A 16674-nucleotide genomic window follows, 5' to 3' on the forward strand; every position below is an offset into this window, starting at 1 on the left:
ATTCCTGCATCATCTGTTCATTGGGTTGCATTTTCTATTGTAAGAGGCTTAGTATCTGATGAGAGAAGCATAAAAGTGATTTAATTTTGGCAAGTTGTACAACTAAAATCAGCATTATTTCTGCTTAATAAACTCATCTTTCATACATATCTCTTTAGCTAATGCTTAAAAAGAAGAAACAGTAATAGGCACTGAAGATATAAAACTGGTTTATGGCTAATTTTTAAGGACTACTGAGAACACCTGAACACCAAGACAAGATTATAAGGGGAGCTAGATTTTAGTTACCTTTGGAGAAATAAGCTCATTCTTTATGATAAATTTAAAACAAGATTTAAAGCTGGAAATAATAATACTTACGACTTTTGTGGCACTGACTTAGTTGCAACTTTCCCTGCTGGATCGCTCCACTCTGCAAACAAAGGAAACACATTTTCAAATGTCAAAAGATTACTGTAGAATTAAAATGCACCCAAAGCTGTCAGCCCATCTAATTATACTTGGTTTCACAACATGCCATGATGCATAACATGTAATAAAAAATGGAACTGATCTGCTTTAGCACCATAGAAATTAATTTTTTTTTTTAGCCTTTGTTTTAATGATGTTAAACAGGAAAAAAAAAAAAAACACAACCCTGACTGTTAGGACCAGGATGATAAAGACCTACTTTGTACATTGTATCCTGAGGTCAGATGTTGGGAGTCCTACAAAAAAGAACACACAGAATGTCAGCATTAGTTAAATGAGATGAAGAAGGTAAAATACATCTGAGCTTGCCAGATGAAGGGCACTAGCATTAAATAAGCAGGGAAGGAGATGATACAGGGGAGGAATCATGTGATTGTTAAGGCAACACCAGTGACATTAGTTTAAAAAAAAAAACAAAATACAAACAACTGTGGAGACAGAGCACCACTGAGGGACAATTTCGTAGTTCAGCCAAGAGCTTGTTTTCTTCTGCTGTAAATCTACATGCCCCCACTCCCCCCTATTTTTTAAAATAAAGTCACTGTGATGGTTTATACCAAGAAAGGTCTACCCAGTTCCAGGCTTGGCCATGGATGTGTGTATAGGGCATCTACGATGTAAAATTTAAAAGCATTAAATTTAGCACCACTGCCTTTCTTTTTTGATCTCATTGCTTGAAAATACAGTAACCTTTTACTGATAGTAACAGCGTTTTTATTTGGGCTGTGACGCATAGGATTTGATAAAGACGCAGGTGGCATTTCTTCACCTGATGGACATTGGTCCAAATCCATACAAAAATCGATGGAAATACAGTGTTACACCAGCAAAGAATCTGGCTTGTGACTCCGAGAATGCTAATGCAGGGATTTTTGTTGGCTTACAATAGCTAAGCTGCTCCCTTAATGTCACAGTGCTTTCTTCCTTAGTTTTTCTCTAGGCTTTACAGTCCACAGTGATTGTAATCAGTTTTCCTTCCAAGCAGAGTTTGATCATTTGAAATTAAGGTGTTATTTACAACATCGTCTTACAGCCAGGCACTACTTTGCTGGGAGTGTTAGTTCTGTAGGATGTTAAAGTCATTAAAGCCCTCACTGCACTTCCTCTTAGGGCATTATTAGTTCCTAATATTGTACTGTGCTGTCAGTCAGTCCCTTGTGAAGTAAATCATGCCCTAAGAGTAAACATGGCACTTTAAATCTGAATGTCAAAGGGATAAATTGGTCTGATAGGTTCCGTCTTTGTTATCACATTTTTTATATATGTTTCTCATGAGGATTCTTAGTTTTGTAGTTAAAGTGAGAACTTCTAATAGTGCCTGTCTCTGTTTTATATGGCTGCAAAATCTAGCCATGTTATGTCTAAGATCTATAATTTGGCTAGCTATAATTGATTTAGGGTGATGTTCTGAAAAGACAATGCTGTTGTTTTTTTTTTGAAGTAAAACTAGCTAACATTTATGTGCTTATTTCCTGAAATGCTAGCTCAAAAAATCTAATTTATGATTTATATTGAAGTGATATGGTCAAGAATTTTAGAATCAACATTTAACTTGCCCAGAAATCATTAACTTTGATTTGGATCTTAAAAGTTCAAAGTAAACAATAGGAAAAGAAGAGCAAACCAAAATTTTATCTTCTCTGAACCTATTCTAGTACTGCTCTCAGTGGAGATAGCAGAAATCTGCAGGACTGTGGGGCCCATCAAAAACGGAGCACTAATTTAAGAGATTGCATAAAATAAAAAACAATTTCCAGTGGGCAAAAACTTTATTCTCACATACTTGTATATGTATTCAAACAGATAGGAATCTACTTTCACCTAAGTGGGTTCAACAGAATTTAACCAAATTTATGGAGAGGATTATACTCTGGTATGATTATGATTTATGATACTTATTGCTGTAGCAGTCAACTGCACTGACATTGGCAGTGCTGGAAAAGTAACAATCACATTCCATTAAAATAAGACATTCTGGGCACCGGCTTTGTTATTTTTAAGGAGCCACAGATACTGCTAATTTCATATTATTTCCAATTAAGTATAGCGGCTGCATTTCAGACGGGAGTATCTGCCAAACAGATAAAATCAGTAAGAGGAAAATCACATTCCAACTTCTAAAGAAGGGTGAGATTGGTTGTACCATAATATCAAGCAGTACCAGTACAGCTTTAAAAGCTATTTTCCAAGGTCCTGCCTTTAGAATGTACGTGGCTTCATGTCAGACTGGTGTACAAGTCCTACCCTAAGGAAGTCCACCCTTCCCCAGAAATCACCAGCTCACTGGTTTTCAGGTCCCAGCAAAAGATACCTCTAGCAATGCTTGCTTTGGGTGCAGGCTTGATCTCTAACTGTATTAGCAGAATCACAGCTAGAAGGCAACACCAGAATTCGGGCTAAAGGCATGTTGAAATCATACAGCTTAACAATTCACTGCATGACAGGTGAACTGCAGGTACTCTCCAGCCAGGTGCTTCTGATGTGGCAACTGCTGAGTGCACGCTCTCAGAAGGGCAACACCAGGCACTGCATTACATAGCTGTGTGCTGTTGGAATGCGCATGGAGACAGATGCCCTAGCACTGTTCACAGGCAGAAGCATTTCAAGTCACCACAATTTGATCATGCAGCCTAAACGTCATCATGCAATCAATCACAAAGACATAGAATGCCCTATCAGCCATCGTGTTACACAAATAATGATTAAAACCAAACAAAAAATATTGCAGTGGATGTAGAATGACTTTCATAACAAGAGAGATAAAGTTCACTTTGCCTCCACTGTAACTTCTGCAGCTTTAAATAAGCAGCCTTACTAGTAACAACAGTCTGATAGGGAATTTCCAACTAAAAATAGTCTTAGAAATTCTTTAAAATGGAACCAGTTAAAAAAAATAAACTTTCCACTGAAGAACACTCAACAGAACAGAATGTTAATCAGGTCACTGGTAATAACTTACTTGTACCTTGCTTGGGATAGAAAACTTGGTCTGCTCAGCCTTGCCAGGAGTGTGAATAGCGGTAAGAGGAGGAGGCCAGGAATGGGTCATCTCCTAGGGAAGAAAAAAACATGCTTTTGAAAACAAATTCATGTAAGTAAAGAAGAAAGAGAGGAAAAAATGATCACGTATGCTCCAGAGCCCAGGGGATGTAATTGCGTAGGAAGCATCACCACTCATCCTCCTATGGTAGGTGAACATCTGAACTGCCCAACAGGCAGCACTTCTGGTAAAAAGGGTGATGACAGGTTTTAGTCATAAGAGTTTTGGCCACTTGTGTCTTCATCAGGCTGCACCTGATTCCACTTTCCTAGTTAGGCTCTCAAGCTGTATGGATGAAGTCATCATAGGCAGAGAAGAGGGTTTTACCTGCAAAGCCCAAACAGGAAAGGGATCTGGAAAGGGAATTGGGTGACTTGCATGGAGTTGCACAGAAAGCCCATCCTTTACTAGGAAATCCGAATCTCGGGTGAAAACCTGATTACCAGACCACCTAACCAACATGCCCTTTTTCTGATCAATCTGTTGATTTATCGTTTGTACACACATGTTCCAGCTGTCTTCAGAGAAAGCACGTGGGTGCCTGTGGCTATGAAATGCAAACAGAAGAGAAACTGCACACCAGGCTTTTTACATCGAGGCCCAAAACTGTCACCCCACTGAGCTCAGTGCGAGCAGAACAGGACTTATGTTCAGAACGGGGGAAAATCAGTTAAATGCAGAAAATGCAACTACGTTGTTATAGGCAAAGCTTGTAAATGCCCTTGTAATGAGTGTGTTTTATTGTGGATGCCACTCCATTCTCTCTTATCTTTTTTTTTTTTTAATTATTATTTATTTAATAAATATTCAGACAGGCAATAATACTTGTCTCTGGTGATGTTATATTTGTCTTGGTTGTTTTTTTTGTCTATAAAGCTCGGAGCTGATTCTTTTTTAAGACAAGGGAGACAAACTGTAAAAGAGGATCTGATCGAGAAAATTCTTCATGCAATAGCCATGATCCTTACTGAAGTAAACCAAACTTCCTAGCTGCTATTTCACACTGGTCAAGCCTAGGACCGGTCACAACAAAATTTCTGAGTACAGAGTTTCTGACAACCACTGTGAATACTCCACAAGTAAAAGTGTAACATAATACAATCAATTCAATTGAAAAACAAAACAAAACAACAACAAAAAAAAATAAAAAGAAGGAAAGAAAGAAAAAAAAAGGTGTTGTCAAAAGGGTAAAATGGTTGTTGCATCTGGGCTAAAGACATGGCCTGTGCAGCAACAGGATGTGATGCTAGTGTGTATTTCACTGAAGATACAGCCAGCAACAATCTGGTTGTCCCTCGCGAATTCACTGTCATGTGGAAAAGAAAAGGAAAAACTATGCACCGCAGTCCTCAGTCGAACAGGTTGATACGTAACCTTCTCCCACACTCCTCTAAGGCACTGCTATTTTATCAAAGCCCATCAGATTTGTACCCTTAGTGATGCTGCTACTGAAACAGCAGGGCCCGGGATGACCCTGTTGGGGAGGAACCCTCCCTGGAGGCAGGAGGCCAGGCTGCTGGGCCTGGTGGGTTGCTAGCCCTGCTGGGGCCTGTTTTTGTTGCCCAAAGCTCAAATGGTTGCAACCAGAAAGGGGCAGCTTGTGAACAGCTCATCCCTCCCACTGGGTGAGGCTGCAGCAGCTCAGAGGGGTGATGAGAAGTGAATAATTGTACTGCACCGATTGCTTGACCTCTGCACAGAGGAAGGCAGAAAAAGATTCAAGCATCTGGTCAACTTTTCTGTGAGATAATGTAACCCAAATCCTGTATGCCTCTGCCAAATCTATGCCATAGAGACTGCTTTGTGGCAAATCTCATAGCAAAATGATGACACAGAGACCATATCATGTAATTACAAGAGGGACAGGCAGGCAGCCGGACTGAAGGCAGAAATGAAGCATATTCTAGAATTGCAATTATTGGCTTGACCTCAGTCTCTTCTTACCCAGGCATAGAGGGCTGGACAGAGAGCCTAGGGTTCATGGGAAGGTGATGCCAGCAAACATTTTGGAACATCTATTGTCAAAATGCATCTGGTGTCTGCTGAGTACCAATGGGTTGAACTGTAAGCAAATCTACCTGTCTCCCTGTTAGGGGACACCCAAACATAAAGCCATGAGACAAGTTAAAAATGAGCCTGCTATTATTTGAGGAAAATCAATTATAAGTTAAGAGATCCTGACTCCACTAAAGTCAAAAGCAAAAGACAGCTTTGGTGAGATTAGGACTGTCTAATCTGTATGTTTACCAAGTGACCTTATGAGCATCAAAGTGTATCGCAAAGGTACGAGCTAGCTGTGACAAAAGCATTTCCCTTCAATTACTGGATAGAAAATTTCACATAGGATCACATGCAAAACAGCACCAGATTTAAAGGTCAGCATATAAAGAACCTTTATATGTGTGGAAGTGCTGAGGAGGTATTAGTTATATACAGAGACATACCTACGTCTACCTACAGAGAGATGACCAAAGAATCTTGAATGATCACAGATAAAGTTTCGAGTTTACTCTTATGAGAACCGTCCTTTAAAACACCCCAGCAGCCCCACAGAGCTGCACAGGACACCCCCGAGCTCCAGAGTGACACACAGCAATGGCTCTGCACTGCCTTCAGCCAAGGGTCAGAACCTCAGGCCCACATCCTGCAGAGATGTGACCGGCTGCTTAACTCTCTCCTGCTTTGTTCCTTAAGCACACACACATTATTTTGCAGAATCGGGATCCTAGAAGAAACCAGGCCATTTGTTTAATCAGCATGTCATTTGTTTAATTAATGACTTCAGCGTCCTTTGCAATGCCCTGATTTCTTCTGGAGGTCCCTCATCTTTAAGTACTTGCAAAGTCCTGTTCTGTTTAACTTGTGAAAGCTGATACATCTACCTTCTAATATGTTATGATGGTAAAGAACCACTTATTTGAAGTGTGTGTGTTATGTATGCATTGTTTACATGTATACATACACATCTGGGTTTGTAAACACCTGGGAAAATAGGCAAGGAACCATATATATATATATATATATTTATTTTTTTTTTCCAGGAAAAGTTTTTCTTTTCTTTTCTTTTTTTTTTTTTTTAAAAAAAAAAGTTTAATCAATCCAAATTTGGAAGTATTTAGAAATTCCTGGAAGTAACAATAACACAACTGAGCATATGAAATGCTTTAAAGAGGAATTTAATGGAAACAAAGTAATTCCACAAAATCAAGTTAGGATTTATTTTCACATGGTTTGGACTTAAAATAATTCCAAAATCATGTTAACTGTTGGAGTGGGCAGATGACTGCTGTGGAAGCATGCATTTTTTTACAGACCTGGAGATTAAACGAGAAAGTAAACCTGCACAGTTTGTTGGCTTGAAAGTCACTGTGGTCCTCTGATGTAGTAACATCAAGCATCCTTCTTTCTGAAAATTATTTAAACATTGTTTTAATTGAATCCATGTGTTTTATTTATTAGAGCTCGGCACGCTCGTCTCTTCAGCTCAGTCTGCTTTCTTCAGCTATAAAAGCCCTCAGGTAAGTAACTAAGAAGTACACATGCAGAAGAGGCCTAATGAATCACCAAAAATACAACTACTAAGAGCAAACTTCTTAAGGGCAGCAGAGGTACAGGGCCAAATCAGGATTTAAAAGAAAGGAGAGGACTGGGGAAGGATTTAAACCTGCGTGTTCCTAAGGAATGGGCCACAGCGAGAGAACTGAGCACAGGGGATACGAAGATGGCAAATAGCTTTACAAAACCAGTGCCTAAAATTAATAGCCACCTTCCAGATTTATTTCCTTTCTCTGCATTTTATTTTTCCATCATTTCCTCCTTGTTCAAATGAAAGTGCCGTGTTTTTAAATACAGATAAAAGCATTGAGCCGGGCTCTAAGAGGTCATTATGGAAAAGAGCAGCTAGACCATATACTCTGTGTCTGCTCTGAGGCAGCTTCCCTTCCTACAGTGCACTTTAAACGGCTTAGCCTGATCTAATTTGAAGTCTCCCAAGATATAAGACCCATGCCACTTCCCTTGGGAGAATCGAGGGGAGACTTGAGAACAGTCTTCAATTACTGAGAGGACTGTTGCAAAAGAAGAGAATAATCTGTTCTCTAGTTTTACGGCGGATATGAACTTAAACTGTGGCCAGAAGGATTCCAGTTAGACACAAGAAAAAGCTTTCTAATGGTGAGGACTTTGTAGCACTGTAACAGATTGCTCAGGCAGTGACACAGACTCCGTCTTTGGAGGGGCACATTTAAGAACAGATTAGCACACATCACTCGGGAATGGCTCAGGCAGAACTGATTCCTGCACTGGCACAGGGATGGGTAGCAGATGATGGGATTTCTAAGACCCTCCCCAGCCCTCTTGCCCATTCCTTAGTTTGATCTCTCTTGGCTACCCTTACTGCCTCTTGTGGATGGCAGGTTCACAAAAAGGAGGAGAAGAAAGCAACAGTCCCGGCTGCTCTCTCTTCTCCAGCATTAGCACACACAAAGGCAGTTTCGGCACCAACACTCTGTCCATTTCATTGGTGGGCAGCCGGAGGAGCAGGGAGGAGGAGCAGGAGCAGCCTGGCACGAATAGCTAGCAATAAATGCACTCGGTGGCTGCTGCTGCTAGAGAGACCTTATCTCTGGTATTCTCTCTGTCAACTGCCTTAGCTGGTTGTTTTAGCTCTTAGCTAAATCTGCTCCTTTAAACTTTCTCCCATTTTTGGTTACACAGCATGTTAAAGCTGTGTTCAGAAAAAAAATTAATATATGATGAGTAGATGTTCCAAGGCTATTACAAACTTAATGTTACAGCTGGTGCTAAGCAACCTACTGCCTTGATGGAATAAAGATAACCAAGTGAGTTACCATTTATTAGGGCCTCTATTAATGATTTATTAATGTTTTATTAACTATTTATCAATGCGATCTTAATAAAAAGTGTGTCTTGTTTCACAGTATCTTTCTCCTTCCTGCATTTATACAAACCTGATCAAACTCTCTCTGCTGGGAAGCCAGTAATACATGAGGGGCAGCCACATTTTGTGTGTGTGATGCATACTGAATTAAAAACTATGTCAACCTGTTTCATCTTTGGGGAAAGGCTACGGAAAGAAAGAAATATATATATATATATATATTTATATATGTATAAGCAACTGACACTAAAGCCTAAAAGATCACAAAGGCAATAAAACTAAGGGTTGTTTTTCATACATATTCCTTATGAAGGAGTGGAAAATTTACACAAGCATTTGGGAATATCCTGACCAGTCACCTGTCCTGCTTTATACTGGGCCAAAGGCTTCCTGAGGAAGGTATTTAGGACATTAGGACATTACTGGTAGAGAGAGGACAGATAAGTTCACAGATATGTATTTGATTATCATGTTTCAGTACTTTGAAAACTTCTCTGCATCAAAGAGATTCCAAATATTTTTCCCTGTAGGGAAAACAAATAAGTAAATAGATTAAATAAATAAATAAATAAATAGAAGCTTTCAGTGATAGCCTAGTGACCTCTAAGAGAAAGTCAGCTTTCTTGGGGTGAGTATTATGGCAGAAACCATTTTACTCATGCAAATATTTTAGTAAATTTATTACCAGTGCTAAGTGCCCAGCACATATTTTTGGAGGAACAATGTGGCAGCATCTGCAACGATGCCTCTGTCATACTAGAATTTATCTTGCTGCTGTACCAAAAAGTACTAGAAAGCCATTTGAAAATACAGTGCACAGACGCACGAGTTTCTTATTAAAAAGCTAGAGTTTATTCTGCAAAAAGCAGCCATTTCCCTGACTGTAATCTGAAAACACGGTGTTCACCTTGTGGATTTTCTCCATGACAACAAATAATTCCCTGTGCTCGGCTGGGGAATGGGATGCATTCCATAGCCTCCCCTGGTAAAGAGCTATTCCTTTCCACATTAACAAGGACGGGAAGGACAGACAGAAATAATATTCAATGAAAATGAATATAAAAAGTGCTTTGGAAGCTAATAGGGGTTGACTATAAACATTACAGCATATGTTTTCCTTTCCTAATTTGCTAACATTTGGGAACTGGTTACACAAAGAACATGATAGCAGCATGGACATTTTCTTTTTCTGTTGAGCTTTCCCATACTCTCTGTCTCCTGTACACTTCACATTTTTCAATATGTTTTCCTCATACTGTAGCTTTTATAACTAATAACACTCATATTCTTTGCTTAGAGCATTTAGAAGACAATAAAATATAGCAAATCATGATTGATGTACTTACTGCTCTAACCAATCTTGTGTAGGAGAAGTAAAACAACGCTCTGTTACACGGAGAAGGTACTGTGGTTCAAGAGCCTGTTTTAGGGGGAGAGCAATGAAGCTACCCCACATGAACACACCACTGGCTTTCCATTTTAGCAAATCTTACACATGCCTAAAACTAAACAGAGCCTATATGATAGTGTGTCAACATTGTCAAACCATTTGTCTCTCTGCTGGGTCCTGAGTCCCCAGCAGTTCGCACTGTGCATACACTACTCCATTCCCAGGCTCCTCTCTGGAACAGGTCGGATACTTCCCTCCAAGGGGATCAGGATAATTTTCTTCAGAACCCACCTCAGGAAGATTATATGGTCAAAAACTACCCTGAATTTGGCTCACACTGCACAGGACAGCCCTTCAATTCAATTTTTTTTTTTTTCCTCAAGCACCTTCTTGTTCATTCTTAATGTTTTCAGGAACATGCAGCACAACTTCCTAAGGGTCCTACTATAAAAACACCATTATGGGGGACTGCAACACAACAGTTCAGGGTTTTGTTAAGATTTGTTAAGGATAGGCTGTAACGGCAGCATGCAAAGAGAGAATTGTCAAAGCTTTGAAGTTTTGCCAAGCACATGTGAGATGCTGGGCTATGCACATATATATATGTATTTTCACACACATATTTCCATGTAACTGTTCTTCTGGACAGACCTATTGGTGGGTCAGCATCATGGAACTGCCAGAGCACTGTGGTCCAGCTCATCGGGAATGCTGGTGGAGGGGTGTTCAGAGCTGTACCTTTTGTCTGTTAGAGCTGAAGAGTCAGGCATCTTTCTTCTGCCGTTCTTGGTGACTACACTCGTGACTCCATTGCCCTTTCCATAGTATCAAGTCTCGTTGTGGACAGTAGTGCCACGCAATACCTCCTGTTCTCAACAGCTTCTCATCCCCACTGAGACGCATAGCCATATCCCATTGATTTTATTTATTCAAAATGATACTTACTTGTAGCCATCTCCAGGGATGGCACATCTAATTTTCATGAGGGCCCCAAGAGATAGGAAGTATGCACTGAACTGTTAAATACAACATAACATCCTGGCAGTACAACTGTATAATATAAACAAAGGCACAATAAGTAATAAAAAGCTAATTCTTTTAAAAGTTACTAATACCAACATATAATTTCATCTTTGCAATTTAAAAAACATTGGCAACATTTCTCCAAGTAAATAACCAACTGTGTTTTGAAACTATTCACTGCTGGCACTTGTTTAAGGGAATCTGGTAATTTGTTCCATCCATCCTGAGCTTCACAAGCAAAAAAGCATGTCTTGAATTGCCTGTTTTCTTCTCTGAAACTTAGGGTTCACACCAAGAGGAGAACAGAACTATAATTTACAGTTACAAAACAAGACTGCACCTACCCTGAGGCGCTCCACTGTGCACATTTATACAACACATTACACCATCTCCTTTACGTTGCCAGATATAATCAATTCATGTTTTTTTCATACGAACAGCAGCAGTGAATTATGTAGTCACATGACAATGCTTTATCCATGTAATTTATTACAAAAAGCATTTAATTTCTGGAGCCACTTACACCAACCTAGTGAAAAAATAACATCTCCTAATTCAGCATCAGGAAAAATTAAATGGTTAAACTACAAAACATCTTGTTTTGTAGATTTAGCACAGAAAACTTTTATGTTGAGCACTACGTTTTAGTCCCATGTAGCCAGTTTATAACCCACATCCTGACAATATGATGAAATTCAGTCTAAAAATCCTCCGGAATTTGAAAGCATCAACTTGTGCCAGAAGACACCAGCTTTAGTCTTAAAACAGGAGCATCAATTATCTGAAATAGCATATATGGGGAAATGAAGAAACCAGGATAGGCAACTCTTTTGAGCTTAAAGCCAAATTCTTTTGCATAAGCCATGATTCGCTTTCATTAAAATTGGACTCCAAGTTGCTACTCATCAAATACAAAGAAATGAAGCTATCACACACTGCTGTACAATACTCATTGAAATCGTTTACAAAAGCTGCTTTTTTTTTTTTGCCTTCAAAATCCAGACTCTGCCAGATCTCTTTTATTCTGCCACACAAGCAGTATTGCAGCATGGGTTTTCCTGAGGGGCTGTGCCAGAGAAGTGTTTCTTTTTAGCGTTGTTTTCCTCTGACTTGATTCACTAACACCTCAACTGGAATGCCATTAAAGAACAGCGGTCTGAGGCTGAAGTGAAGATGCAGTGATTACCCAGAAAAGTTCAAACCTGCCCTTACAGAAGCTCTCCTTTTTCATTATCGTATTTTCTTAGCCTGTGTGATGCTTGCTCTCGCTGCCAGCCCTCCGTATGTCCCCACTGAAGACTTGGTTCTCCCATAGAATATGAAGAACGCCCTCTCCCCTATAGCACGATTACCTTCCCAGTGCCTACATCAGAGACTGCAAATGTGCTGGGGACAATGATTATCTCATTATTTTTGTCTTATGCAATGTCCAGGACAGTGGTGAAACTTCACAGTGAATATTGGCTGGACAGTCGTGGGTGGATACCTTGATCGGCATTCAGCAAGCCCTGGATGGCCAGAAAAGTTCACACTGAAGCCTGATCATCATATCGTCTAGTTTGGCACTGAATTTTTTTATAAGGCCAAAAGCTTAGCATGTTTGCCAAGAATAAACCATAGGCTCTCACCTGTAACAGAGAGGGAGAGTCCTTGCTGCCTATCACACTCAACCCTTTAATTCTTTTCTCTTACAGAAAGACCTAAGCGATCACCTGAAACCCCACCATACTGCCTGGCACTTATTGCAGAAATTTTAGTCTTTGGAAAAGAACTTACAGTTAGTCTTGATTTCCTTCTCCTCACTTGTGCCTTGAAGCAGGTCTGTTCCTACATCTGTGTGTCCTGTAAATCATGCCAACACTACCCTTTGATCCGCTCCTGCTAAGCCAACAGGTATAGCAAAAATGTACGTATGTTATAGAAGATGTTTTGATACAACATACAGTTTTTTTGGCATGTCAGCCTTACCCAAATAAGCCAGCTTCAAGAAGAAAACTGAAGCCAAAACTAGCTGAGCTTTTTTTTAATCTGCCTTAAGGTATGGAGGCTCCAGAGTATTTCTGGTAGACAGATTCCCACTGTCACATGCATGCATTTGATTGCTCATTTCCCAGCTCATTCTTTCTTACAAAGCTAATGTGGCTGAGGTTGGAAATGTTAAACACTCAGAACCACCACTACGACATATGACAGCCGGGGGTGATGCTTGGTCTCTGTGGGTCCCCTGTGTGGGACCAAACCTCCTTGAGGATTGCTTTCCATGCCTATATTTTTAAAAACCATCCGATAACAAACTACACTGACACAGGCTAACTCCTAATAACTGGGCAGATAACCAGCAGAGTCCATAAACTTCCTGCCTCCAAACATTATGTCCTGCTCCTCCTGCCCCCGGAAAGCTAGTTAAAAGGCCAGAAAAGCACTAAAAGGCAGTAAGTTTGGTGCTCCAGCATTTGAAAATTGTGTATCTACATTACTAGACAATGACATGCATTGTCTTTGTTGCTTCTAGCTGGCCAAAAAGGAATAGCAAACTGTTCATTAGTAATAGTTTATCAGGGGTCATATGAGCAATCTGGAATAAACTTGGAGCAACCCCAAGAAAAGACCACCCAGTAGACCCATGGCTGCTAGTCAGCTCTGAGCAGTTAGTGCTATTTGCAACTCCAGCTGGTGTCAAACAGTGACAATTACCAGTTATCATACAAAGTCAAACTGGAATAAACCTGCCAAAGAAAACTATTTTTTTTTTTTATTTTTTTTCCAGTACAAAATGCCATTTATTATCATGTTTGAGCAATTACCAAACGGAGTTGTTGATCTCACTTTGCTGACGGGATGCAAAGGCTAGATGCAGTAACGTGGCTTTCTTTTTGAAGATTAACTTGTGTATTAAGTGAAAGACACTATAAAATGACAATGCTGCTCAAAAGGAGACAGAATGATACATTTAGTGAAATTCCCAGTCTAAGCCTTTTCAAAGAGAACAAGCAGTTAGTATAACATTCCTAAGGGTTCCTGTATCCTTTCAAACATGATAGCTTTCTTGTAGTTTACACTTATCACATTAAGAAAAATGGTAATGAGGAGATTATGACAACTTCTTTTAAAAGCAACAATAACTCAATTGCCAAGGAAAAAAGAAGAGTGATAAATATTTTCATGGAAAGAAGCCTCCAGTGAATGGCTCAGTGCTGAAGCTGTGTTGTTTTTTCCTGAACTCAGGAACAACAAGAGGCTGCTCTTCAAAAAATAAAATAAAAAATCCAAGCACCAGTTTTCATTTCATTGGTAAAACACTCCTTTTTCAGATAAACTGGCAGCTCAGGCCTCTTATTGAATAGATTAGGGACTCAAGAGGTTAGAAACGATAAAATACAGGAATAAGTGGGAAGGGATTAATTGGCTAAATTTAAAAAAAAAATCACTACTGGGACTGTTTTGCTACAAACCAAACACCGAGTCTTTTTTTCTGAAGCTCAGGAGAATATTGTTAAAGGTTACTGTACCTTGGGGTGTGGGATGCAAACATATTCTTTAACAGGATGTACTCATGGAAAAGAAATTCATGGACTACAAAGCCTAAAGGGGCCTTTAACACTCAGTGCTTGTATAATAAATTCCAGCGGAAGATCTCAAAGCATTCCTCACAAGAGGCAGTACCCCAACTTTCCAGATTGGCTCCAGTAGAGGAAATCTTTAAAGAAGAGCTGTAAATTGTTGAAAACAGGGTTTCTAGTGACCTCGCTCCAGGAGCCCCGGTAAGCAAAAGAGTAACGCTTACAGCCAGCAGAATAAACAGGGCATGCAGAATGTTGAACAAACCCAAACCTGGGCACCTAACTCTGAACTTCACATTCATGTTTGTAGTCAGTTTTTATCTCTTGCCTCTGAACAATGGTCAACAAACACCTAGATGCTTTGAAATAATAAAACCATCTTCCTTCCTAATACTACAGGCTGACATTTTCTTCAGCTGACTTTTTGCAAGGCTGGGTGCCTGGATGACTGCTTTTAAATCAAAAAGAAATGTGAGAAATTCCTTGAGAGAAAAAAAAAAAAAAAATATATATATATATATATGTACATATAGCATTCTGGTCAGATTCTCTAGCTATCCAAAGAAATTGTTACCCAGCTGACATGAATCAATGTGGCAGGATCTACAGGCTAATTAAACAAATGTGACAATTTTAATGTGACAATTTGAAAATGCTCAAAAGTGCCTCCCATCCACAGTGTGCATTCTTCTCAAATGCTTATTAAAAGCCATGTACTGTATTAAGGAACTTACATATTCAATAAAAAACACAATTATAAGTACAATTTGAAATATATAGCTCAAATAGATTGGAAGTTCATGAGGTTTCTCAGAACATTAAATTCAAAGACACACTTTCCTTAAAGAAATGTTAGAAATTCTCTATAGAAATGGATAAGCCTCAGTAACAGTATAATTTTAAATATCTGATTGAGCCTGGCTTTTGCACAGTTAAAACACCAATAATTCCAACTGAAGACCTCTGTGCATCTTGCTAGAAACTAATTTAACTTCCCTGTGCAATGACAGCGTGGGTGAAGTCCTGCTTCCCCATTTCATTGAAGGAGCATCTCAATGTTATACAGAAAGGTTAAAGGTATAATGTTTTATCGGAGTGTATATAGTCAAACATTTATCGAGAGGATGTTCAAAGAGATGGAAAGATGGACCATATCAGTCTTTCACTGGCAGGGGTGAAGTGGTGTGCTCTGCAGACTTTGCCAGCTGAAACAATCTCCACGAGTATGAAGGAAGACGTCTTCAGAAAGCTGACTATGCTGCAGAAATGTCTTAAAACCTACAGATTAATAGCAAATAGCAAAGAAATAAGTTACTCCTATATTAAAAAGGTGACGTCCAGAGTTGTTTTCCATACTGGTCATGGAACAACTTGAAGTTAAGATGTCTCATGGATGGCCTTCCCATGTTGGTTTTGCAAACCCCATGGAAGCTGGCAAAGCCAACAGTGTGTAACCATAGCACTCGTCCAAAGGAGAAGTCCACCTGCTCACCCAGGGAGGTCTCTCCAGAGATAAAAAATACATTTTGGCCTGTGTCTCAAACGGTGTCTGTAGTCTTGACTAAAGAAGAGATCAGGAGTGACTTGGGTTAAATTTAGACTGCAGTAGGTAAAGGCAATGGCAACAAAAATCCTGGATATCTGCTATAACAGAACACTTCCCATCCATTTAATCTAAGATCAACAATGAGATTCAAAACTTTAACTTCAGGACTACTCCAAGCATATTCTTTCCTGTCCTGTTTCCTTCACCTTCCTGTCTAGCCTTATCCTACACCTCTGTTTCTGTCGGCTAACCACAAATGCATAATTTAGCCTCCACGAGTGCCACCAGCTTCTTCAGCAGTGCTGACTTACGGGAGGCCTCCCACCCAGCCCTTAGATCTGCAATACTTGCCCCTAGGCAAATGAGATAAAGGGCTCAAAGAAGACACTACAGGCTTTGTCATTTCACACCAAAATTGTTTCTAAAGCATGCACTCATTCCAGAAAGCCTAACTCGATTTTAATATGTTTTCAATGTCTTCATTCTGTGCCTAGAGCAATTTGTTATGTAGAGTACACATTATTAATCTACTTAAATGAAAGGTAACATTGCTAGCAGTTTAAACACTCAATGCCCATATTTAACCATGTTTCATTTTGACAGGACAAGATGAAATAACAGAAATGATTAATCTGAGACCAGAGGAATATTCTACTACCTATATTTCAAAATAGGACTTGATTTTTGTGCCTAATACTTTGGCAATAAGATCTGTAAGAGGAGCATACGAGCTTCAGGTGGCTT

At 39.5% G+C, this 16674-nt stretch overlaps 1 protein-coding gene across 7 annotated transcripts in view; it reads right to left on the reverse strand.

The window, feature by feature from the left end:
- AFF2 (ALF transcription elongation factor 2) overlaps positions 1-16674 on the reverse strand; it is a 357089-nt gene that overhangs the window by 122269 nt on the left and 218146 nt on the right. For 6 of the 7 annotated variants that reach the window (XM_021273092.4, XM_013100505.5, XM_027465059.3 and 3 more), the window contains exons 5-7: positions 3431-3523; positions 671-707; positions 361-412 (exon numbers count right to left, since the gene is read on the reverse strand). In XM_021273092.4, the coding sequence (XP_021128767.3) occupies positions 361-412; positions 671-707; positions 3431-3523 (182 nt within the window). The remainder of the gene's footprint in view (positions 1-360; positions 413-670; positions 708-3430; positions 3524-16674) is intronic. The other variant, XM_038184636.2, reaches the window with a different exon arrangement.

Source organism: Anas platyrhynchos, chromosome 10, assembly GCF_047663525.1.
Source record: "Anas platyrhynchos isolate ZD024472 breed Pekin duck chromosome 10, IASCAAS_PekinDuck_T2T, whole genome shotgun sequence".
NCBI lineage: Eukaryota > Metazoa > Chordata > Aves > Anseriformes > Anatidae > Anas > Anas platyrhynchos.